The 26,182-nt window shown below is 37.2% G+C and overlaps 3 protein-coding genes across 4 annotated transcripts; 2 read left to right on the forward strand and 1 right to left on the reverse strand.

Annotated features, from left to right (window-relative positions):
- Positions 1-266: 266 nt before the first annotated feature.
- LOC104592524 (receptor kinase-like protein Xa21) lies at positions 267-3,963 on the forward strand. Of its 2 annotated transcripts, XR_016079240.1 has the most exons (3): positions 267-2,987; positions 3,059-3,168; positions 3,265-3,294. XR_016079240.1 is itself a non-coding variant. In XM_010251943.3 (2 exons), the coding sequence occupies exons 1-2, from the start codon at positions 474-476 to the stop codon at positions 3,672-3,674; spliced, it is 3,105 nt and encodes a 1,034-aa protein (XP_010250245.1). In that variant the 5' UTR covers positions 281-473; the 3' UTR covers positions 3,675-3,963. The 2 variants fall into 2 exon arrangements, 1 of the variants encoding a protein (XP_010250245.1); XM_010251943.3 differs by having other exon boundaries at positions 281-3,168; positions 3,265-3,963.
- Positions 3,964-9,102: 5,139 nt separating this feature from the next.
- Positions 9,103-10,188, reverse strand: LOC104592525 (VQ motif-containing protein 11-like). The gene has a single exon (XM_010251944.3). It carries the CDS (start codon positions 9,837-9,839, stop codon positions 9,228-9,230), a length of 612 nt encoding a protein of 203 aa, XP_010250246.1. The 5' UTR covers positions 9,840-10,188; the 3' UTR covers positions 9,103-9,227.
- Positions 10,189-20,363: 10,175 nt separating this feature from the next.
- LOC104592527 (putative transporter C405.03c) lies at positions 20,364-25,617 on the forward strand. Its single transcript, XM_010251945.3, has 8 exons — positions 20,364-20,841; positions 21,782-22,192; positions 22,362-22,579; positions 23,004-23,074; positions 23,162-23,263; positions 24,701-24,818; positions 24,900-25,035; positions 25,180-25,617. The coding sequence occupies exons 1-8, from the start codon at positions 20,761-20,763 to the stop codon at positions 25,240-25,242; spliced, it is 1,200 nt and encodes a 399-aa protein (XP_010250247.1). The 5' UTR covers positions 20,364-20,760; the 3' UTR covers positions 25,243-25,617.
- The last annotated feature ends 565 nt before the right edge of the window (positions 25,618-26,182 follow it).

Below are 26,182 nucleotides of genomic sequence, written 5' to 3' on the forward strand. Positions count from 1 at the left end.
AACACGTTGAATTTATCCTTTCCTCATTGGCAATGAAGAGTCAAGCTTTCGGATTTTGACTTCTAAACACATTGACTGATGTAACAGAAGTCCCCACCCAATTGACCACATCTGCGCCCCACAAACGCCCCACATGCACATCTCAGTGTGTATTGGGATCGGGAGATGTTCCTAATACACGGTTGAGATATGCAGTGGGGCACCCTTGGGGCGCAGACGTGAATTCAGTTGCAGTAGCTTTGTCATCGATCTGCAACGAGATTATGGTTTTTAGCAAATTTTTTTTTTTCTGATAAATCTCTCTCCGTAACTTAAATCCAGACCCATCGAGACTTTGAAAAGAAAGAAATCCTCAACCCCACTAAACAACTTGCGATGGGGCAACCATTCTTAGACGTTCTCTCTGTGTCTGTGATACATTCGTTAATGTCTGTGATACAGTTCGTGCAGTTGTTCTTCTCTCATGTCTGTGCATGAATACGGTATTGCGTCCCGGAGATGTCACCACAGCCACCGTTTCCGTTGCCGCTGCCGCTGCCGGTACCGGCACCGGTCTCGGTGGAAATGAAACAGACCTGCTGGCCTTGCTAGCCTTCAAGAGTCGAATAACACAGGATCCTCTAGGGGTCATGTCGTCGTGGAATAATTCTCACCACCACTGCAAATGGGAAGGCGTTACATGTGCTCGGCGACAGCCCAGGAGGGTCATATCGTTGGCTCTGGAGTCAAAGGGATTGGTCGGAACTATACCGCCGGAAATAGGAAACCTTAGCTTGCTTGGGGAGTTATGGCTGCTAAACAATAGTTTCCATGGTGAAATCCCTCGACAAATCGGCCGTTTGCTCAAGCTAGAGGTAATAAATTTCCGCAATAATTCATTGGAAGGGGAGATTCCTGCCAATCTGTCTCACTGTTCCAACCTCACAGACATTGTTTTAGCTGGAAATAGACTAACAGGCAAAATTCCAGCAGAACTCGGCTCTCTGTTGAAGCTAGAAGCCCTCACAATACACGGTAACAACCTAGCAGGAGAGATACCACATTCTTTTGGGAATCTTTCATCCCTTCTCCGTCTCTCTGCAGCATACAATATGTTGGAGGGAAGCATTCCTAATCTAGACCGCTTAACAAAGTTGACAACTCTTGGATTGGGTGGAAATAAACTATCTGGTATGGTTCCTAGCAACTTATACAATCTCTCATCCCTCACTGTTTTTGATGTGGGTGCTAATCAGTTGGAGGGGACTCTTCCACCTGACCTAGGCTTCACTCTTCCTAATATCCAGCGCTTCATCGTCGCACAGAACCACTTCACTGGAACGATTCCAGTTTCATTATCAAACGCTTCGAAACTTGAGATTTTAGCCACCAAGATTAATGAATTCAGTGGTAAAGTTTCAGTTGATTTCAAGGGCCTACCCCATCTCTGGTGGTTGAGTATGGGTAGTAATCATCTAGGAAATATGGAAATGGATGACTTGAATTTTATTAATACCATGACCAACTGCAGCAATTTACAGGTGTTGGGTTTTGAAGAAAATCGTCTTGGAGGCATGTTGCCAAAGTCTGTGGCTAACCTCTCGACCCAACTTACAACGTTAACTCTGGGAAGAAATTTCATATCTGGAAGCATCCCATCAGGGATTGAGAACCTCGTGAACTTGAATGTTCTGGGATTAGAGATAAATGAATTGACAGGAACTATTCCTACTTCCATGGGGAAGCTTCAAAAGCTGTATGATCTAACATTAGCTATAAATAGATTAGCAGGACGGATCCCTTCATCTTTGGGAAACTTAACTTCTTTGAGTACACTTCGTTTACAAGTGAACAATTTAACAGGTAGCATACCTCCATCCCTTGGAAATTGCAGTAAGTTGTTTCTGTTGCAACTTTCTGGTAATAGTCTTAGTGGTGTCATACCAAGAGAAATCTTTGGTATCTCCTCCCTTACTTTGGCTCTTGATCTAGCCCAAAATCATTTAGTAGGTTCCCTACCTCAGGAAGTAGGTCAGTTGAGAAATCTTGAACAATTAGATGTTTCAGAGAACAAGTTGTCTGGCGGAATTCCGTCTAGTCTTGGTAGTTGTGCGAGCCTGGAAAACCTTGTTTTAAAGGGAAACTTGTTCAATGGCTCAATTCCTTCATCTTTGAGTTCCTTAAGAGGTCTTATAAACGTGGATCTTTCGCAGAATAACCTTTCTGGCCCAATTCCACAATATTTTCAGCAATTCCGCTCATTACAGAGTTTGAATCTTTCCTTCAACAACCTCGAAGGTGAGGTACCAACAGATGGAGTTTTTCAAAATGCTAGCATTGCTTTTGTTGCAGGGAACAGTAAGCTCTGTGGGGGTATTCCTCGGTTGCAATTGTCGCCATGTCCCACTAAGGAGTTGAAGGAAAAATCAGTGTCTCGTCATAAGAGGCTAATAATTGCCGCCTGTAGTAGTGGTGCTTTTGTATGCATTTCTTCTGTCATGGCTTTTGTTATTCTGTACTGGAGAAGAATGCAAAGAAAAGAAGAACCTTCTTCTGCATCTTCAATTCTGCATCGTCATTTGATGATCTCTTATGAAGCACTCATGAAAGCAACTGAAGGATTCTGTTCAGCTAACTTGCTTGGTACGGGTAGTTTTGGCTCTGTATACAAAGGAAGTCTGGACCAAGGCGAAACATGTGTTGCAGTCAAAGTACTGAACCTTCAACAGCGAGGAGCTTCCCGGAGCTTCATGGCTGAATGTGAATCGTTGAGAAACATCCGGCACCGGAATCTTTTGAAGGTCATAACTTCCTGCTCAAGCATAGATTTTCAAGGTAACGATTTCAAAGCTCTAGTTTATGAATTCATGTCTAATGGGAGTTTAGAGGATTGGTTGCATCCAAAAGAAGATTGTGCACAAGTTGAACCAAGGAAGCATCTAAGCATTCTTCAGAGACTAAACATTGCAATTGATGTAGCATCTGCACTTGATTATATTCATCACCATTGTGAAATACCAATCATTCATTGTGATCTAAAGCCAAGCAACGTTCTTCTTGATGAAAACTTGACTGCACATGTGGGTGACTTTGGCTTGTCAAGGTTTTTATTAGAGGCTGGCAGTAGATCTTCTTCAAGTCAAGCTAGCTCAGTTGGAATAAAGGGAACTATTGGATACTCTGCACCAGGTACTTAATCTAACCAGAATTTCACATTCCCTCTCTCTCTCTCTCTCTCTTACAATTTTCAAAGAGAAAAATTAATAAGAAATGCATGAATTACAGAGTATGGAATGGGGGCTGAAGTGTCAACCCAAGGAGATGTGTACAGCTATGGGATTCTCTTGTTAGAGATGTTTATAGGAAAGAGACCTACTGACGAAATGTTTAGAGGTGACTTGAATCTTCATTCCTTGGCTAAGATGGCTTTGCCTGAAAGAGCAATGGAGATTATAGATCCAATGCTTTTCTCTGGAGAAAGAGCCGAAGTTGAAGAAGTTGCCAACAACATTGAAAGTGAGAGATGCAAGAGAGAGAGAATGCAAGAGTGTGTGGTCTCAATAATCAGAGTTGGAGTGGCCTGTTCCATGGAGTTACCCAAGCAACGAATGAATATAACAGATGCACTTAATGAACTACAAAAAGTGAGGAAATATTTTCTTGAAATTTCCACCCAGCGACAGAGACACAGATGAACCACAGTCTGTGTTGTATAAATCTTCCACCACATGTTTGTGACTGTAGTGAGCACCTTGGCCAATCAAGCTTGCAGCATACCTTTCCAACAGGGTCTGCTGGACTGTTCATTGACAGATGAGATTTTCACATGCTGAGGACATATTACTGAGCTTCTAGCCTACTTATTATGAGATCTTTATTCTGTTTCTATTTGTAATGATTTTTGTTCTGTTTGGCTTTTTTCTTTTTATTTATCCCTATGACAGTCTTAGGATATTCGAAATGATGTTCTACTATTTAAGTTTATGTTCTGTTTTGCTGGCAATGGAAATATCTATCATTTTATTTAACTTTGTCCTGGCTCAGAAAAATGTGGAGATAAGTTCTTAAACTGATATAAAGTAACTTGTCAAATCTCTGAGATAAAAATTATTGATAAAACTTGAGGCATTTGAAGTAAATATTTGATGATTGTATCTTCACTTCTGTCGCTGTCCCTCTTAGGGGTGTCAATTGGACTGGATTTGGTTCAATTCGATCCAGTCCAATGTGATTACATTACAAATGGACCTGGTCATCCAATCCAGTCCAATGAATATTTTGGACTATTGACCAGGTCCATTGACACCTGTATTCTTATCTTATGGACCAAATATTGGCTCAATCCAACCCAATCCAATATAAATTCATTATGGATGGACTAGGTCCAATCCAATCCAATAAATACTTTGGACCATTAAGTCTGGACTGGTCCAATTCAATGTCTTATTAGTCCATCCAATCTGTCCAAATTGATTTTGATTTGGAAGGAGTCCAACCCAAAACCGGTCCATTGACACCCCTAGCCTCTTCTCCTTTTCCTCTTAAGGCTCCGTTCGCTTTTTCGGTAAGTTACTTACCTGGTAAAGTATTTACCCATACTCTTTTATTTCCTGGGTAAATAAAATAATGACCATTTTAGATATAAAAATTCCATTATCAAAAGGGGCATTTTTGTCCCATCCAAGTGTTGGCAACTTTTACCTAAATGGAAAAGTTGATTTATCTGGGAAAATGATACCCAAGAAAATAAACCTTCCCTGATCCCCACATAAATCTGAAAAAAGAACATGGGTCTTGATCAATGGGATAATATATGGTTGTTTATAATTGGACCAGTCTAGTTTAGAACTGAAAAGTTAGTTGGTTTTGTCAGGATTTACAGAGACAATCAACTGTATATCCCAATTCTTCAAAGTAAATCTTGTTTCTGTTGTTCAATGTGTTTCATTTCTATTCTATGGTTGTTCCTTGATTGATCATGGATTGTTTGGCAGCATTCCATGGAATCAATTATTCTATTTTGATATTCCTTACCATTCAACCTGTTATTCAAGAGTCATCTTATGTCTTGTAATCTTATAATATATGTAAAATATGTAATAGAGAGTTGTTAAGAATGTACAATTTTCGCTGGATTGATGATTCACAAAACAAGGAAAAAGTTAAAGCATACAGCTGTATAAAATCAAAAGCAGCCCAACAGATGATGAAAAAGAAAAATCAATTGAGATAGTCTGCAGATGTTCACTAAATACCAGAATCTAAATGACTAAATCAACTAGAAGAACTGTTTTTGTGCAAGTTGTGTGTAGATAGAGTGGAAGAATGGAGAATGACGAGATAGGAAATTGTAAAAGGATGTAGGTTTCGATTGAGTGCAAATACTTCCACTGATTCTGTTTTGAGAGAAGCATTGATGCAACTGATGCTGTCCGAGCTGAGGTGATCGAAATGCAGATGAATACTGATGAGTTGGACAAGCTGAATTGCATCCTTAGACCTTCAAGCAAGAACAGTCAGAGACCCTGAGGTGATTCCTTTGGAAGGAGCACACTGACACTCAAGTTAGTGATAGGACATAGTTGATAGTCCCAATTATTGCTTTATAGTTAAGGCTATCGATGGGTCTGGGCGGTCTACCCAGCAAACTGAACCAATTATATTAGTTGTGGTTATACAGTTTTGCCCCCATTAGACCAGTTTTTGTTGTTCCAAATGGATTATATAGTTAATAATATATAAATGCCTTCTCATTTTATTGTAACTTTTGTTATATTTTATGTCCGAAAGGTAAATTTCATGAATAGTAAATAAGATAATTTTGGTTAAAAATACTTGTTTGTCAACATATAAACAATTCTTGTAAAGATTTTATTATCAAAAATAAAGTTTTAAGTTGTTAATGTCATAGGTAAATACAGATCTCAAGTATAACCATCAGGTCTAATCGGGTCAGACCCGACTGTCCGAATTTATAATTGGGACGGTTCTGGATCTATCATGCAACTGAATAATAATCGGTTCAAAACTGGTACACCCTTTCCCAAATTGGACCCGATCCATTGAAAAACCTATTTACAGTGACATTTTTACAATTTTTATCCAACAATAAGAAAAATGACAAAATTCCAAAGAGAGAGAAGTTGGGCTGATGTGAAATTAATAGTTCATTTACAAAGAAGAACAATTTAATATGCCTATACTCAAAATTAAGGTTTTAAAACCGGACTCAACAAGGAACCGTTCTGGGTCTGGTTCCCGGGTTGAACACTCCGACTGTTCAGTCCAAACAGATGGCTCATTTTGACAAAAAAATAAAAAAACAAACAACAAAAATGGTCAAAAACCATTGTTTAAGTTGATGGTTCAACAACCTAGATCAGGAGTGTAAATTCTGGTTCAGGGTAAATTTGCACTATGGTTTATTTTTGCTTGTGTTTGGCAACATTATATTTATGCATTGATAAATGACAGATCAATGCATATTTACATTGATAATAAGATGTAGAAGTACATCAATAAAAAGAAGTAAATTTGCATTCAAGTGGTCTTTTGATAAAAAAAAAAGTATATGCTTTATTAAAATTCATGTTTGCATACATTACAGTTAAGTCTGTTTGGTAAAAACGTAAATTTGTCAATGCAAAATCAACCCAACTTTGTAATTTATATGAACATTTTACACTCTACATATTTGCATCGTTGCCAAATGCAGTCTTTAGGAATTTGCATTGGCTCCTCACACAGCACACCTGTTGGGGTGTCAATGGACTCGTTTTGGGTTGGACCAAAATTAATTTGAACGGATTGGACGGACCAATAAGACATATTGAATTAGACTAGTCTAGACTTAATGGTCCAAAGTGTTTATTGGATTGGACCTGGTCCATCCATAATGAGTTTATATTAGATTGAGATGGATTAAGTTGATATCTGGTCCATCAATAAAAGATAAGTATTTAGGTGTCAATGGACCAGGTTAGGTTCAGATTGGAATCAATTTAAATTAAAATGAATTTAAACAGACTGGATGGTTCAGACATTGAATTAGACCAGTTTAAAATATTCATTGAATTGGGTTGGATTGAACCTTATAAATGGACTCACATCGGACCAAATTCAGTACAATCGACACTGCTACCCACCACATGTGGTAAAGATATAAATTGACATTGTAGATCGAATATAACTTTTATGGCATGTACCAACTATGCATGCATTGCTTTATAATAGTATAAATATTAGGTTTGATTGCCAATGCCAAACATTGAAATACTGGGCCCCATCGCTTGCATTGTTAAAATTAAGAATGCATAAATTGTTTTTTATTACTTTAGCTATTTTAATTCCTTCAATTTGTAACACAAATGAACCATAAGGACTCGAATGGAATGCTAGCGTTCTGTTGGATTTGCATCCGATACTTTATAGGGAAGAGGGGTTGGTCGTACATGAGAAATCAATATTGCGGAGATCGCGATGGCGGGCATTAGAGGCTGCCGGAATGGAAGAAAGCCGTTGAAAAGGTCAGCCAGCCAGCCCGGGAGGGATTGTCGGAATTCACTAGAGGCACTCTCAAAGGCATTTCGTTGGGGGCGGCTCCCTTCAGGATCCCCTGATTAATATTTCTTATTTAAAATAAGGGCCATTCGGCTAAGCAGATTACATTGCCATTAGTCATAATAAAACTGCAATACAGTTTTTAGGAAAAATACATCAAACCTCCATTGACTTCACTCCCAGGCTTTTAGATACCCTCAAGCACTCATCAAATGACAAAATTATTACTTTAATCATCATCCATTGTTTACTACCCTTCATTTATAAGCAACCAGATCAATTTGCTTCATTATTTGAATAAAAAAAAATCACAGTGAGGAAGGGGGAAAGGGAGTTTTAATGGGCTAATTAACTTATATTAGGGTTTTTTTTTTTTGTCCCTTGAAAATTAATTGAGATGATGCCAATTATCAAATCGGCAAGTGTCATTTTTGTCATTTAAAAATATTTTTTGAGTATAAAAGTGAAATGCCCTACTTAGCACTTATCCAAAATTGGGGGAAAGTCGTGGGCTTTTGTCCTTTTTCTAAACTTTCCAAAATTTGGGGAAAGAAGAAAAAAAAAATAAAAAAAAAAAACAGTGGTCCCAATGTTAGACCATATTGTAAGTTTATTTATTGGCCCAATTCCCAAATGACTTGGCAAGAATTCTTGTTGTGGTCTGAGCCCATTTAGCCTCGTCATGTAAACAAAACATTGGGTTGGGCCCCAAATCCTTCAATCACGGGATACCACCGAATCAGATAAACTCTTCGCCAATGGATTGGTATCAGATGGGAAGTATGACAATAGCTAGATTCCAAATTGACGGTGGAAGATATTTTACAGACTGTAAATTGGCCGTATACACCTGTACCAGACACCGACTGCCTATAGCCCTGTTGGGAATCATTTGAGAGTAGAAAATGATAGCCAGTTGGCCTAGTCCCTAGCCATCCGTCTAGACTACGAGCCTGGACGACTGGACCTTAAAAGCAGCTAAGAACTGATGGTTCCTTTTGGAGTTTTTTTTGCCTCTTAATATATGTTTTTTCCCACCTAGGGAAATGCTCCAGACGGCCGTCCAGTAAATTAAATAAATAAAATGTTCACACGAAACGTGTGAGACAATAAATGCCCCCAGCTTTTAACTTTTTTTCCCAAGAAAAGACAAAAACCGAAATTACCAAAGTCAACGTCCACCTCATTTCAACACTCCGAAGACTCTTTTGTTTTTCTCTGTCCCTCGTTTGACACGTGCCGCTCGGATAAGTGAAACGCAAAATCAAAAAATCCATTATCGCACAAACCAGGAGATCTGAACCATCCAAAGCATATACTGTTATTTCAGCCGTTGAAGCTTTTGACATTTACTCCAACGGTTGGATCTGTCTAATCAGTCAATCAATGAGACACCATCTGAGATAGAGACGGTTCAAGTACTGGTCTGCACATGATGGATGTGCAGATTGATGCTTGCCACATGAATGGTTCAGAAGATTCTTAGTGACGCCACAGTCAGCGAATCCAACGGCGTCGGGAGGATTAGAATGTTAACACAGAGCGACGATGGTCGATGGAGAGTTAAAAAAAAAAAAAACAAAATTAAAGCAGTGAAATGAAAGGCGCAGAAAATGGATTGGAAGCTCCATAAACAAACTATGAAACTACTGTAATTATATCATTTTTAATGGATAGAAAGTAGAAATTCAAGAAGAACTAGATTCTCTTGGTGAATGCAAAGGAAACAATGGCAGTAGCTCTGGTTCAGCAATTCTGGGTGTATTAAGAGGCGATGGGTGCAAATAGAAACCCTTCTCTGCAATGGCTCTCTCTTCCTCCTCCAATGGCGACCGTGGCGTCCTGGGGCTTCCCCGAGAGAACAAATCGAGAGGCGAAACGGGAGAGACGAGCACCTGTCGAGCAGCGATGCCGCCAAGCTTGATCTCGAGTTTTCTCATGCTCTGTCTCCTCTCGTGAAGCTTAAACGTCGTCTTACGGGGACCCATCTCGCCCACCGAGCTTTTGGTTGCCTGACGCGCCGGAACAGTTACAGGGAGCTTTTCCATTGATGGGTCGTCAGTTGCACCTGTTAGCTTCTGAACGACGGCTCGGAAGGTTGATGGGTCCGCTTGAACAAAGGTCGTGTGGCTCGAAACTGGGTCCGGCCCTGAAGCGGAGGCGGCCCTGGTGCTGTTGTTTGCAGCCATGAAAGAGATCGACAGAGAGATAACAGCAGAAAAACAAAGGCAGAAACAGAGAAAGAAGTGAGAAAGGCTTGAAATGTGGGGCTCTTCTTCAGTTCTTCTAGTTCGAAGCATGAGAGATGAGAGAGGTTGCTGGGTTTTTATCTCTTCTTGTCTCCCCACACTCCTCTTTTCTTCCCTTCCCGCCTCTCTCTCTCTTTTCCACTTTATGGGGTACCGTGTAGTGTGAATGTCAGATTTGCAGAAGAGAGAGAGCCACAGAGATATAAATATGAAATAGTTTAATGAAAATAAAACAATTAAAAACAACAGATTAGATTCTTTTTTTTATAGAGTTGAAAATTTAAAAGGGTTGATGAGTTGGCTTTACGTTCATGCGGGGTCAGGGGGGCTTTGAAAGTTGAAACCTGAAACGAGAAGAGAAGCAGACAGACATGAGACAACAGACCCATCTCTCTCTCTCTCTCTCTCTCTCCCTGTGCGTGCGTTGTTGTAATTTTGTTTCATAACTGGCAGCTTCGCTTGCGTGAGGGAAATGCCATGTAAAAAAGAGGCTTTTACCTTACCGCAACTGCAGCTTGGTTGCGTTACCAGTGTGAGTCTTTTGGTTTCTGTTTCGTAGTTTCTTGTTTGAGGAGTCGTCTTTGGTATTTTGCGTCGTTTAGTCCATCTCTCTCTCTCTCCCTTTGTGAGAGCCCAGCAAGTAAAGAAAAATAGTGGTTGGCAGTTGGCAAAAGAAAGCAGAATAATGTGGCAAATCTTGACTGGTACTCGACGAGGAACGATCCACTTTTCTTTCCAGTTTCTACACTAGAATTAGTAACAGATTGATAAATGAATGATGGAGTCTACAGTCCACAGTCCACAGTCCACAAATGAATGAATAATGATAACCCCAGATGTTAGTTGGGGTTTAATTTGATTAGAAGATTGAAATTCGGCCCCAGATTGGCTCAGGTCCTCAGGAGGAGGTTGGCAGCTGCATCTTATGGCTTTATCCCGTATTTGATGGGTTGGTGTTGGCCCTTTATTGACCCGACCCACCCATCATTGAACCAACTCAACTTGCTAAATGGATTATGTAGGATAGGAATGAGTTAGAGACTACAAACGTTTGTTTTGCTAATTCAAGCAAAAGGACACTACTTATTGTTATCTGAAAGGGTTGTCTTTTAGTGGCTCAGCTTTCCTTGGATGGTGACTCTATGGTCAATCCATTGAGGTGATGAGCACCATTCAAAGTCTCCTACACGCAATCTATTCCATTTCCACCTGTGAGATTGATTGGTGGATCAGTGGCTGGAATGGCCCATTTTAAGTGCTTTTTCTCTGCTTTTTTCAAATCGTCTAAAGTTGAAATTGGGATGACTTTATTTGATCTTGGGTTGTCCCAAGATACCCAAGGTCACACTCAATCATTCTAAGCCATTTGTGGAGGACAACATCCATCATTCTCTATTAGACTAAGAAATTAATTAACATTAAATGCAACTTTAGAGTTTAGAGAGAGAGAGAGACTCCATATACCCCCTCATACAATGGGGTCATTGGGGTGTTTTTATTTTAACTGCCTAAATTTCATTTTGTGTTTCTTAGCATTCCATCGGTAAAATGGAAAATTGAGGGAAATTACCCTTATTCATCTCAAGTAATGCATCAAACATTTCTAAATATCTAAATTACCCCTTTTGGGTAAATTTTTTTCTTGAATATGATAGATAGTTTTGATGGACTGGGTTTAGTTACCATGCGCTATAAATATGAAAACGAATATTTCAAGGGCAAAATTGTCCAAAATGATAATTTAGGCATTTAAAAATGCTATCATATGATACACATAAGGGCATTAACAGAATGCTAATGGAAGTTTTTATTTGTTTAGCTTGTGATAATTCGCCATTGACCCAATAGCTAAGATGGTCACTTGATGTCCCTTTCAGTCGGGGTGTCCATGAAAAATGGAATTGAAATGAGAAAACTTAATTGTAAAATGCGGTTAATCGAATAGACCAGTTTGGTTTTGGTTTGAAATTTTTGAAAAATTAAAAAATTAGTTCGGTTTTTAATTAATCTACAAAAAAATAGGCGGTTAACCGAACCGACCAGTATATATTTATATGTATATTTTATATATATTTTTAATATATGTCACATATTTTCTATATATTATATATAAATATGTATATCCTTTATTATTTATAATATAATATTATACATATATTTATATAATATATATTATAAATATATTTATATAATATATATTATAAACATAAAAAATCGAAAAGCAGAAGAACCAAACCGATCAAAAATCAAAACCGGCATACCGATTAACCGGTGGTACAGGTTTGGTTTCGATTTGGAAAAATGAAAAAACCGGTACCATTGGTTCGATTTGCAAAATATGCTCATGGTTCAATTAACCAAACCGTAGACACCCCTACCTTCTAGCATAGAGGCAAGGGATCAAACCAACATAATTGCATGGAGTCTACCTTGTAAGCTTAATGGACCTCACATGCATGTACACTATTGTTGCCACCCCTTATTATTTTCGAGGATCATCCCTTTCTTTCTCTGTTTCTCTCATCTTCTTTGCTTTTCTTTATTAGTTTTCTTTATACAAGCATTCTGACGTCCTAGTTGACCGAGATAGTACTAGATGGCCGAGATAGTGCTCAAACGATAGTTTCTCCAACGTCATAGATGGCTATGATGTGCTCCGACGTCCTAGTTGGTAGTTTCAGTTATCTGGCTTTCCGGATGGCAGTTACAGTTTTCCGGCGTTGTGTATGGATATTCTGTTCTCCGGCATTGTGGTTGGACGTTACAGTTCTCCGGCATTCTTTGGAAGACAATTTGCAGTTGGCAGTTCTTCGGTGTACTGAATGGCAGTTACAAATGATGCGTCTTCTGCAGTTTTTTGGCATAGTTGGAAGTTACAGTTCTTGGCTTGTGGCTATTTAACCTCCTCTATCAGTTTTCGGTTTGGTTAGTAACTCCTATTGTCAGTTTACTTGCCTGTTATGGTGGTTTGGAGATGTTCTTATCCACTTTTGTTGGTGAAGTTAACTCACTTTGCTCGTCAGTTATGGTGGTTTGGTTGCAGAAGTTGTTCCGATTCTCCTAAATTCCATCTATTTGTTTTGTTCTTCTTGAGAATGTATCCTTAGTCTTTATTTAGCCTGGTTGGCATCTCTTTATACCAATCTCTTGAATGAATGAAACATGATTAAAACCTTCAAAAAAAAATAACACCATAAAATTACTTTCAATTTCCCAACACCTTATGCACATAAATCAAACATAACCATAATACTACCAAAAAAGAGCAGGGTTGGATGGAGAATCAGCTGGTACAAATATAGTTAAGGCGGTTATGTGAAAAACCTCCAATAGTATATATGGGGCACATTGAATTTTCGGAATAGTAAAGGTAGATTGATCTTCTTTAGTTAGCAAGCCTTGCCTCAGGGACAAGCGAAATGGGCGTCTGTTATTTGTATTAATCATGTGTGATGGGTGTTTTGGTCTTACTTAGTGGATTAAACTTGCTACTTAATATAACGACACTTTTGGAAGCGTGTAAGCAATATCTATCTATTCATCAATCTATCTATTTATATATATTATGGCTTGAAATATTAGATTTAGGCCTGACTCTAAAATTTGTACGCTTAGTGTGGGCCTGGGCCTAAGTCTCAGGATATATAATTATGTTTGATTGGCCATCAGAGGTAATTTGGTAAAATACTCAAATGCTTACATAAACAATTTCTATTAATGGTCACTAACAATGATGTATCAGAAAGCTGAACGGAATGTGAGTTTTGAACAATAATACTCATTCACATGGCGCTCTTTGGAGGTTTTGAAAAGAGTTATGATGAATTTAAGAAAAATGTAAAAAATATATATATAGTGAATTTTAGATAATATCCCTAATATTTAATATAAAAATATTTGAGAAAGTACACGTGGCAAATTCTAAGGGAGTGAAACTTATCTTACGAATAGAGGTCAGGTCCACAAGATTATAAACATGTGGGCCCTTTCGGACTATGAACTAGATACGGAAGATGCAGGATTTCTGGGCCGACTAGGGAAGAACACTGAACAGAACAAGCCGTCAAGCATTAGCAGACCCACTGAAGTAGTCAAATATATGGCCATACCTATTTTTGGAACTTACAAAAAAGAGCAAATCTCGTTGCTTTTCTATCCTTGTCTCACCTTCTTTTTTCACAACCCAAACATTGTTGTTATTCTCCACTTCAATTTCCAAATTGAATAAACCATCCCAATCTCTCCCCATTTTTCTTTTTTTAGGTAAAGTCTCCTCAATTCAATCATTACCATTTTCCCCTCTATTTTCTTTTCAAATTCATTTTTACTCAAAGAGTAGAAATGATCAAACCCCCTCTTATTCCTTTTTAAATCTATACATTGATGTAATAATAATAATAATAATAATAATAATAATAATAATAATAATAATAATAATAATAATAATAATAATAATAATAATAATAATGATGATGATAATAATAATAATAATAATAATAATAATAAGGGAAATTGTCTAAAATTCACCATGAGTTTTCAACATTTCTCTTAAATTAACCACAACTTTTCAAAATGTCTAAAACTCACCATGTCACTAAATTGGCATTAAACAAACTAATGGGCATTAATATATTACCATTTTAACCTTCATAGAAAAATATAAGATATATACAAAATAAATTAACAGGTGTTAATATATTACCATTTTTATATTTAGACATGAAAAATGGAAAAAGTTCAAAAAAATATTTTCAAATATAAAATACATAATACATAAAAACATAGAAATTACAGAAAATATAAAAATTACAGAAATTGCAAATAAAAAAAATATTTTCAAATTAGAAACTATATAAATTTAAAAACAAAATCAAAAAATAAAAAATGTAGAAAAACACCAAAAATTATAGATTTTAGAAAATAGAAAAATGTAAAAAAAATATTATAAAAACATTGAAAATTATAAAAAAAATATTTAAAATACAAAAAAAAACAAGATAATTAAAAACTGCAAAGAACATTTTTCCTCTAACTCACCATTCAAGGGTAGTTTCATCATGAAAATTGTTATTTAACAACAACAACAACAACAACAATAATAATAATAAAATCCATTTAGTGTCCATTTGGGAGGGTGCAGTGACTTCTGGAGTTGCTAGCCCTGTTTTTGAATAATTTGCACAGACCCCATCCCATAGGCCCATAGCTCAGCAACACTATTAGTTGAATTGACAATTGACAATATACAAAACTCCCATAGTTACTTTCCATCAATGTTTTAAAAAACCATCGGAAACTGAAACCATTTTGACTACTGGTTTCTAGGTCAGTGGTTCAACCATCCAGTCTGAATGAATGGCCGCTTGTAATTTAAATTAAATAAATGGTCAAAAATCATTATGCAAGTAAACGGTTCAACCATTCACAGTTTTTGACAAAGTAACAATTCAGGGTGAAACAGAATCGGTTGCCTAAACAGTTTTTGGGCCAAATGGTCCTACTGTCCAGGTCAATGACAATTATAATATTTGTCCCTTCTGTTTTCTACCCAATCTTTCTTCTTCCTTTCTCTTCTTTTTCCAACTTTTCCTCCCTTCACATTGGTGGAGCAACGGAAAGGGAACCGGTTTTAACCAAAATTCAATGTTTTAAAAAACAATAATCACCGGTTTTTGGGTTGACAGTTTGGTCATCCGATCGAATAAATGGCCTGCTCTAACAAAGAAATTAAAAATTTAAAAATATAATTAAAATAAAAAAATGTCAAAACTGTTGAACAGGTCAATGGTTCAACTGTCTGGACCAATGGGTTGACTATTTCAATGGTTTTAATAAAAAAATGTTACTTGATTGGGTTTGGGGTAAAATGGAACCAATTGCTTGAACGATTCCCAGATCAAACGGTCTGATCATCCAAATCAACGGCGGTTGAAAACCATAACAAAATTATCTTATATATTATCTATCAAATTTGTCCTTTTGCACATAAAATATAATAAAAATTACAAAAAATTAAAAAATCTTTATATATTATAAACATAATAATTGAATCAGGTCTCAATTAATTTGGAAGAAGCAAGAACCAGTACCAACTCAATCGTTAATCGGAACACAATGACAGAACCAGAACTGATATAATTGCAATTGCATGGTTTGGTTCGGTTGGTCAGGTAAAACCGATCCATTGACAGTCCTAAAATGGATGAATTCCATTAAGTTCACTGCAGTGCCACAACATCGTGGTCACAGTATATCCGGACTTTCACCATGACAATTCCAACAGAAACCCCTTCCGCTATGTTTGGTTTGAAGGAAAGAATAGGGAAAGGATGGGAAATCCAGGTAAACCTATAGAAGATTTGTAAAGCTTCCCTTTCTTTCCTTTTCTTTCCCTACTTTTCCTTCAAACCAAACATTTCATGATTACCTTTTATGGCACCGCAGTTGTGCTTAACCCAGGCATCCTGTCTCTTACCGAAAAATAAAAAGAAGAAAGCAGGCATTCGTAGGCCCGGGGCCTGGGCCTTCTCAAATTTAAAAATGTTCAACCCAAGCCCATCTAAGTTGTACCTCTTAATTTTTGTCTTTGTTCTTGGATTTTAATTAATTTATTTGAATAATATTCTTGGCTTTTAATTTGAAATCTCACGTCTATATTTGAGTACAGTTTATTTTCATGAATAGTTATTGATGATGCATGATCTGGTTGTTCCTAGCTGGAAAATAGTTCGCACGTCGAACTAACACGTGATCGATCGAACTGCAAGAAACACAGTATCAGAGGTCCCGGGGTGTTTTATCTGATATGGGCACTCTGATGCTTAAGTTAGTGAAGAGTGTTGTAGTGAGTTAATTTGCTTGTGAATAAGAGAGCAATAGAGCTAAATCGCAAGCACTCTATGAGACTGGTGGTGATGCCCTTATATATAAGCAAGTTGTTGTAGGCTTCATGAAACATATCCGAGATCTCCGGCCCGTGTAACCAAGAGTTTGTTTCACACCCAGAAATGGACTTCGTATGAGTTGATAAGGCTTATCAAGTCCGTTCGATTCAGGTGGGATACGGATAAGGTTTGTTGACGGTGTGATCCCGGAAAGATCGAAGACGGTTGGCTAGCTTCTAGAAGAGGGCTATATGGCACTTCAGCAGGTCTAAACACCACAAGCTGCTTGGACCTCAGTCTTAGCCGAGGTGCCCGAGCTGACCTAGCATGTTGAGGTATTTGAAAATGCTGAATTGTCATCAAATCATCAGATCGCTCCACGTGTTCGCATACTAATGCATTGGGCCAAATTACTCCTCATCAATTAAAGTCTTCAATTTTTTACTTTTGTTCATTGTTTCCTATGCTTGGCTTACTAGACAAAACGGTAAATTACATGGACCCCTACTCTCGTAAGAGTTAAAATTTGCACCCGTTGCAATAATTGTAACAAGGGACATCCAATGGAATGGTTAATCTCGGTTGGTCAGCTTTGTGATCAGATATTTGCCATGGGCAAGGTAAAAGCCGAGCAATTTCCCTTTATTCTCTCTGGATAAAGGGTAGACAAATTTTCATTGAGCTATAGTCAAGGTTTGGTCTACTAATGCATAATTCTCAGTAGAGATTATAAGGGTGCAAATTGATCAATTTTAATCTGATATGATTCCAAATTTGATTTTGGTTTAAATTGGATTCAGATATCCATTTGGTCATTAATCAGATTTAAATCGATTCGTTTATTGATTGGATCAAATTTAAATACTGCTCGATTTGAATTTGGATCTCTTGATCGAATTCTTATCAATCAGTTTACCACCGTCCAATTTTGATCTGATTCGTTTGCAATCCTACAGATATTATATTATCTAGTAAGTATAGTTTACCACTTAAGCAATTAGATGGATTAGTTCATACATCCAGTCTGAATCTCACATAGCGCTCCTCACACCAACCGTTAAAATATCTCCCACACTTATATATTATTAGATATTTCCAATACATGATGGAATGTGTTGTAGTGGCTTCGTAAATTAACTGAGAACAAAAGGACCAAACCACTGATTGAAATATGACTTTTAAAAAATCAGAACACAGGCATGGAAGCAATTTTCAAGAAAGCATAAGCATTCATTTCTTTTAATTTTATGTGCAATGAAATGGAAATCAATTTCGCAAAATTTGTTAGCCTTTCATGTTTCATCCGCCATGGATACTGGACTACTGGGTAGTCTTTTAAGTAAGAACCCATTCAACCGGGTGGGCCATCAATTGGATTGGGCTTAAATCAAATGACCCATTTGGCAGTTGACTCAAGGCTAACAAACTACTAGCACGCTCTAATTCCTGTGCCTTGACTTAGAATTGGCAGTTGGTAGGTGTGAATGCATGGATCCAATCCTTGTTCAGCTAGAGCTTGAGGACAGGAGATGCTTGAGTTCTTAATCTCAACCAAATTAACACCATTAGGTTATGTTTGGTTTGAAGGAAAAGGTAGGGAAACCTTCAAACCAAATACAGCCTAATGGTAAAGAATAGGTTTCATATTATTGGTAGTTCTAGGCTTTGTACCTCAATTCTATAATGGAAAATGACCTTACAAATTATGTCACATATAGTGGACTAGTGGGGTTGGCACAACGGCACCCACCATCCCATACATTTTGTCCTCTATGCTTTACATTCCCTTACATAGGAGATTGTGGCTCATGGGGAGGCCCCCCTTCTAATGACCCCTTCTCCCTCATTGGATGATTCATTAACATGGTTCTAACTTCAAACTAATGTTTTTAAAATCGGACGGTCGGACGGGAAAAACTTGGAACAGGTCACCTGACCAGTTCCATTTTACTCCAAAATTATTATTTGGTCAAAATCCATTGATTTAGTCAATCAATTATTGGCCCGGGCAATCGAACCATTTGACCCTAAAATGATTTTTTCCCACTTTTTGGGTCTTTTAAATTTTAAATTTTTTTTATTTTTTATTTTTTATTAGAGCAAGAAGTCTATTCAAACCGGACAATCGGACCATTGTACCCAAGAACCAAACCCCGGCCTGTCCAATCCAATTTTAAAAACCTTGGTTCAAAATATCCATACTCACAAAGTCACAATATATAAAAATTGCACGTCTAATGATTAAAGAAATGATACTCATAATTAGTTTTAATGGGTTGAACCTTATTTAAAATATATCGATACATTGCGATATTTTAAACTTTATTCATAAATCATAGTTATTTATTGACAAGAAAATAGCGTCAAAATAGACCATGCCTTATTAAAAGTAAGATCCATGGTGTTGGATCCATCAAATACATCAAAACCATTTAATATTATAACTGCTATACTACTCAAAGGAGGGCTCATTTGTTCAAGACTCCGCAAAAACCATAAATAAAGGATGGAAAATTGGAAGCAAAGAAATGCATTTACCATACACACAAGTGACAGAAAGGAACCCTTCAATACACTTCAATTCAATAATATTTATAAAATAAAACAAAACAAAAGAATTCTTGCCCAAGTCCAAACCTAAAGCATGTAGGCATGGGATGCCAAATTTCGAGAATATTTTAAGGTCCGAGGCACATCTGCATCGGGTGGGTCCCTCGAATAAACGGGATGATTACAAACATTAGGCCAGCTTCCAACAGAATTAGGTGGGAATTGCACTTAATCAAAGGGATAACATCTTTTAATTGAGTGGGACACAGGACAGGACTAGTAGATGGACCGGGGCCCACAATATGGAGGGTCCTGAACTGCTTCATGCCCTACACGTGGCAACGCTATAGCTGCTCCTGTCCTGCACTATTTCTATTTGGGGCTAAGCTGATTAGTCTTCATTTCAGTATTTTCACTGAGTGGGAATTGAACCAAGTTTTCATCTTTTGGTAGATTGCTTAATGTTTTTTGGGCCACAACCAGGCCCGGCTGAACAAGTTTCCTAGTCCGGGTATGAAATTGGATGAGTCGGTGCTGACCCACCAAAAATCTCGATATCTAATATCCCTTCCCGCCATCTTTCCGAAACAGAAAAAGCCCAAATCTTGACTTTTAATTTATTCTAGACAAAAACAAAATTAACAAATCAGTGTTGTCTGACCCGGATTGGAAACAAAAGTTTAGCCCGTGAAAAAGCATAAAAGATCCGGGTCCCAGAAGACCCAATGGATCAGCGGTTCGGCCATTCAATCCAATCCATGGGGCTGACAACACTGAGACAAGTAGATAAAGATCTGGTTCGGTGGTTCCTTATTGGGTAGTAAATAGTAATGATGCGTGGATCTGAACTGAATCTGAACCGGATTATTAATGGGTTCAGGTTTCAGAAATGGACCCAGGCCCCACAGATCCTGGAAGGGTAATTATGTTGCCGGGGATTCCCAGTACAGTAGTATAACGTTACTTGTGTAGTAGTGTTCTAGACTTATAGGAAAAAGGTCCCACCGTCCTATTACGAGAGGTTAGATGAACGGTGGGAATTGATCAGATGACGTTGGTGGTCCCTTTTCATATTTCAATCCTATTTGTTTATATTTTCGATGAATTATTATTAGTTTAATCAATAATTAAATATGAAAATTCAAGCAACAGTCTGGGTGGCGCACAGAATTAAGAACTGTGATTCTCCGTGAGAGAGGGAGAGAGGGAGGGAAAGTTAAATTAACGAGCAAAACCTTAGATTTAACGTCTTCTTCCCTCGCTTTTCCTCCTCTTTTCTCCCCTCGGCGTTTCTTCAGAGCGACGCACAGTTTGTGAGGTGGGTGCAGCAATTCCTTTGAAGCTTGGCCCTTTCTGTTTCTTTCTCTCTCTCTGTGGACTCTCAAGCAGGAAAAGATTGGTTTTCGAAATCAATAAGCTGGGATTCGTGGTTTCTTGGTATCAAGGGTGGTAAGCTAGTTGAAGATCTGTGGAGGGAAGGGAACCTACAGATCTTCTTGCTGTTTCTTCTTTTTTTCGATTTCTTTCTGTAATTTGTGATGGGTTGGAGATACAAAGCTGGATTGATGCTCATTGCAGCCGTTGTCATCATATGGGTCACTTCTGCAGAAGTCACGCAGGTAAGTCTTGATTTATCCACAATGATCTGTCTATAGGGTCCTTTGTTCATGACAATTTTTAGAGCACTCGGAGTGGAATTTCATTTGGTAGTTTCATGGTTTATTCATGACAGTTATAGAGTTTCTGGTTGGATGTTGTTGAAAAGGCTCGAATTCGATTTTTATTCTTTCCTGTTTCTTTAAAAATTATAATGTTTTATGTCCTGTAACAAAAGAGCAACTTTTCTTTTCTTTTTTCGTTGGGGCATTTTTTCCTCTCTGGGGTGGAGGATACTTCTCTCTGGTTGGGTGGGAGAGCGATCCTTATCATGAATTGTTAATTTGAGTTCTAATGTAATATAATATTGCAGACTTTGAAAGCCACAACGAGATGCTCCTTTTAGACATGGTAGCATTGAAGTTTAATTAAATGCTGTAAATATTTCTGCTGGGAATTTGGCCAGATAGATTTAGTCTCATGTCAGGATTGTGGTAAAACAATGAAAGTTGACTTCTACAGCTAATCTGCAACACGCATGCAAATTCACGTAGTCATCTTTAAGCTCATTCCCTTTCATAACATTGTCATTCTTCATGATCTTTTGCTTACCTGAGAATTGCATTCCATGGCTGCTGCTTTATTCTTTCGCTTCAAAAGGTAATGAAGGTCGGAGGATGCATACATCTGCAGTAAGATTATGAGCATTTCTATCCAATAAATAATCTTTAAATAAGGTAGTCCTTCTTTATGATCCAACTGTTTAATATGAATAAAGAAAGAAACATGAAAATTGATTAATATGAATTTGTTTATACTTAGGCCCTGTTCGCTTTTCGGTAAGTTACTTACCCGGGTAAATGTAATTACCTGGGTAAGTTTGGTTCTCTCTCTGGTGTTACTGAAGTACACAATACAAGGAGTTCTTTATCCAGGGTTGACTTTTTTATTAACTTTGAACAGGGAATATTTACAGACTATAAACAGCCATTTGCAGTGACATATCTAGGAGCCTCTCTTATGGTAGTATATCTTCCAATAGCATTCATCAAGGATTGGTTATGTAGTTCACTGAGAAGTCGTTCTTCTAAAAAAGGCAAGCATGCAGAAACTGTAGACAGGTCCTCTGCTGGGTTTGGCTCTCCTGCAAAATTTAATGGGGTGCAGAAATTTTTTGAAATGGAACTTCAGGGCTCTTTGCCTGGAAAGGACAGACTGGACAGTGAATCCGACCTTTCTGCTCAGGAAGAGGGAAGACCTTTAATTTCTAAGCAGAAAGAAGATGTGGATACAATGAAACAGGACAAAGAGCTTTCCACAAGGGAAATTGCTATGTATGGCTTTTATATCGCACCTATCTGGTTTATAACAGAGGTGAGGCACAACAATATGTTATATTGAAGATATGATATAACTTCTTGATATGTATTAACAAAGAAGATTTATTAAAACATATTCTATCTGCAATACTTGTCTGGGTTAAAGTATTTTTAGAATAAAAATACACCAAAGATGCTTATTGATGACTTTTTATTTGATACAGTATTTGTCTAATGCCGCATTGGCACGTACAAGTGTTGCAAATACGACAGTGCTGTCTTCAACTTCAGGGCTTTTTACTCTTTTCATCGGTGCATTCTTAGGGCAAGACACACTAAATATGGCAAAAGTAGTAGCTGTCTTTGTCAGTATGGCTGGTGTTGCCATGACAGCTCTAGGGAAAACTTGGGCCATAGATGAGGCACAATTAAGTGCTGCTGTGTAAGTTTCCTTCCCTCTTCTAGTCTGCTTATGCTTCATATCATATGTAATTCCAATTTGCATACATGGTGCACATACATCTTTTTCTCGCTGTTTGAGAACTTGAAAACTGGAAAAGGGTGCAAGGCCGGTATTCGTTTTTTGGCTTTCCTTTGAACACAGGATAAAAAAAGAACAGCTCTCCAAAGTTGCCAACTGCATTGTTCTTGAACCTGCAGGACCCTTTGCCCAGTTTCAGACCACTTATTTTTATTTTTTTAACAAGGAGTTTTCTTCACTCAATTGGTTGGGTTTTGTTAACCACAATTAACAATGATTATATCCAGAAAAAGAGTATTCCCTAGTTGATCATTTACATAAAACCTGATACAATTTCATAAGCAATGCATGTTTGGAGAATTTGTAATTGATTTTTTATGTGCAGCAATGGGAAGCGTTCTCTTATTGGAGATCTTTTTGGTCTTCTCTCAGCTATGACATATGGGCTGTTTACAGGTTACTTGTTGCATATGCTTAGTTTGATTTATTTTTCTATTATGAATTCCTATACAGATACTGATTACTAAAACAATCTTGCCACAGTGCTTCTCAAAAAATTTTCTGGAGAGGGAGGTGAAAGGGTTGATGTGCAAAAGTTGTTTGGATACGTTGGGCTTTTTACACTTGTTGCCCTTTGGTGGCTTGGTAAGACTTTTCTCTAAATGCACTTGTCTGTGCTCATAACTTCTCCATAGTCTTTCGTTGATGTGGCAAAGTTTTTCCATGAGATTTTTATGCTTCTCATCCATTCTTCATATACCTGCCTCAGAACTGAAAAAAGGTTATACTTTCACTTTAGAAACACAAGGGAGTTGATATTAGTTCCCTTTTCCTTCTTTTGTTTTGCTGTGTGTCTATATATGTATGTTAGTGTTGTCCACCTAGGTGGAATTGGTCTGATTCTAAAGGAAATTTGATTGATCAATTTATAAAAAGTAATTCTAAATGTTCTCTTTCTACAAAAGATATGGACCTTGCTAGCGCAAGGGTATCCAAATAGGAGAATTCTTGGTGGGTGTTAGTATTCCAAAATTCCAGATTTTGGACTTGGCGTGTTATTGGAAACATTATATAAAGTCAAAATAGAGGGGGTGTAAAACCATATGGAACATTCTTGATGAATCTGTAGTATCAAATCATCTACTCAGCTATTAACATTTTGAACATCAATGTATAGCTACAAGGATTCTGAGATATGGAAGTTTAGGCTATGTTTGGTTACAATTGTGCTCCAAAGAATCACTGTTTGAGGAATGAGTTCTATGCAAAAAATGATTCTTTTTTTAATCTGAACTTTCTTTTGTAAAGCTAAACTTCTTTTAGCTTCAAAGAATCAATTCTTAGAATGAGCTTTGAGCCCAGAAAAAGAATTAGTTCCAACAATTTTTATAAATTCGAACTTAAAAGTGATTCTTAGAATCACAAGTTTCATCAGAATTAATTCTATAAAAGCATGCCAAATGCAGCCCTAGATGTTGGGAGCTTGGGAAAATGGCAACTAATTACATCTTGTATTTTACTTCTTCATTTGGACTTTAAAAGAATGATTCTTTATATTTAATGGTTCCCTTAACTAGGATATCTCCATTAACAATACTGTGAGTGCATGTAATGATGTAATAAGTTATGCTGTTAATTGTTATACAATGTTTTGAATTCCTTTTAAGAGGTTTTTGAGCTACATGTAACTGAACAAGAGGGAAAGCCAAAGGAGCTTCTACCGTACATAGATTATCTAAATATAACTTGACCATTAGATCAGCTTTTCTTGGAATTTCTATTGTCCATACAAAATACCATGGTTGACAAGAAAGTGTATATACCCATATGCATGTTATGCTTTGTACCAGCACAGTAACATAATCAACATTATTAGTGGAGAAATATACTCGGTCAACATATCTGAACATACCCTGAAGAGTGACTAGCTAGCTAGCAAAACAAAGTGAAACCAGAACATACCCTGAAGAGTGACTAGCTAGCTAGCAAAACAAAGTGAAACCAGAATAAGTAAATAAAAAAATAGCATTAGTTTTATCTTGACTTCTGTTGTACTCATTCTTTGTTTCTGTTTGTTTTCAGTGTGGCCTCTGACTGCCCTAGGAATTGAGCCCAAGTTTTCTATTCCCCATTCTGCCAAAATGGATGAAGTTGTACTTGCAAATGGTTTTATTGGAAGTGTCCTGTCTGACTATATTTGGTATGTGAGAGGAAACCCATTTTAGCTTTCTCCGTTTCCAGGATATAATTGTTCTTATTTGGTATTTATTTTGCTCCTCAGGGCATTATGTGTTGTTTGGACAACTCCACTTGTAGCCACGTTAGGCATGTCTCTAACAATACCACTTGCTATGGTGGCTGACATGGTGATTCATGGTCGCCACTATTCAGCAATCTATATTCTTGGCTCTGCTCAGGTAATGAAATTCTCTTCCACATAAGAAACCATGAATTTATTGTAACAACCACCTGTTGTGATCATGCTGCCTTGTTGAGCAATAAAATTAGTTCTTGCTAGTTGCACATGTCATTCATCCCATCATACTAGTTTTTTCGTGCAGGTATTTGCAGGGTTTGTGATAGCAAGTCTATCAGAATGGTTTTCTGAGATGTTAGGGTTATAGCATTTTCTTGGGTTTTTCTTTGTAATTAAGCTGGCAATCTATTCTTTCTCGTGGTCATTCTTTCTTTACCTACTGATGTGAGGCTGGTGGCCAAGATGCAATGCTTCTTTTTTGCATGGAGTATGGACCTGTGAAGAGAGAGAATCGTCTTCAGATATTTTTTATTGCAGGAGAGGTGATTTTTTTTCCTTGCTCCTTGTAGAGCCCTGAATGCATTAAGTGGTTTTTGCACATGTGAATTTTCATACAAACTGATATGGGGTCAGATCCATGTTATATGTACTTTTGTTACATGAGTTAGGCTTCTGCTTTGTAATTATTACTGTTCAATTCAAAAGAAAAAAAAACGCAATTGCATTTCCCAGAGATTTTCAACCCTCACAGAAACTTGGATTTGACAGTCAAAACAGAAAATAACAAGAATGAAATTCAAGCTCGTCTATTCTTTTAAGATTATGTTTGGTTTGATAGAAAATAAGAGAAACAGAAAGTTAACGGATATTCTTAACAAATTTCACAAAATTTCTTTAGAATTTTCCCTCAGTTTTCCGTTCTCTCTTAGTTTCTAATGATAAAGGTAGAGCAAATTACTATCAATTAAACATTCATGTTACATCTATAACTGGCAAGGGGACTAAATATTATTGTTTTATTAATGAGTCAGTATCAAAAGGAACATTTGAATTAAACACTACATTTTTTTTAAACTCCTAAGTATTCCAAAAAGAAATAAAAAGAATAATCACATGCTTTTCAAATTTTCATAAACTCCAAGAACCCTTTCATTTTTGTCCATCTAGATTGAGATTCTCTTATTGAAACAAATCAGATCTTCTGTCCACAAATTTTCAATGAATCATATGAAGCTTTTAGGGAAGAAGCTAATATACTCCAAATTCCAAATGTAACTCCCTAAATCCAAAAAACAAAAATGCACTTA

The sequence above is a fragment of the Nelumbo nucifera genome, chromosome 8, assembly GCF_055504915.1.
Source record: "Nelumbo nucifera cultivar China Antique chromosome 8, China Antique-T2T, whole genome shotgun sequence".
NCBI classification, from domain to species: domain Eukaryota; kingdom Viridiplantae; phylum Streptophyta; class Magnoliopsida; order Proteales; family Nelumbonaceae; genus Nelumbo; species Nelumbo nucifera.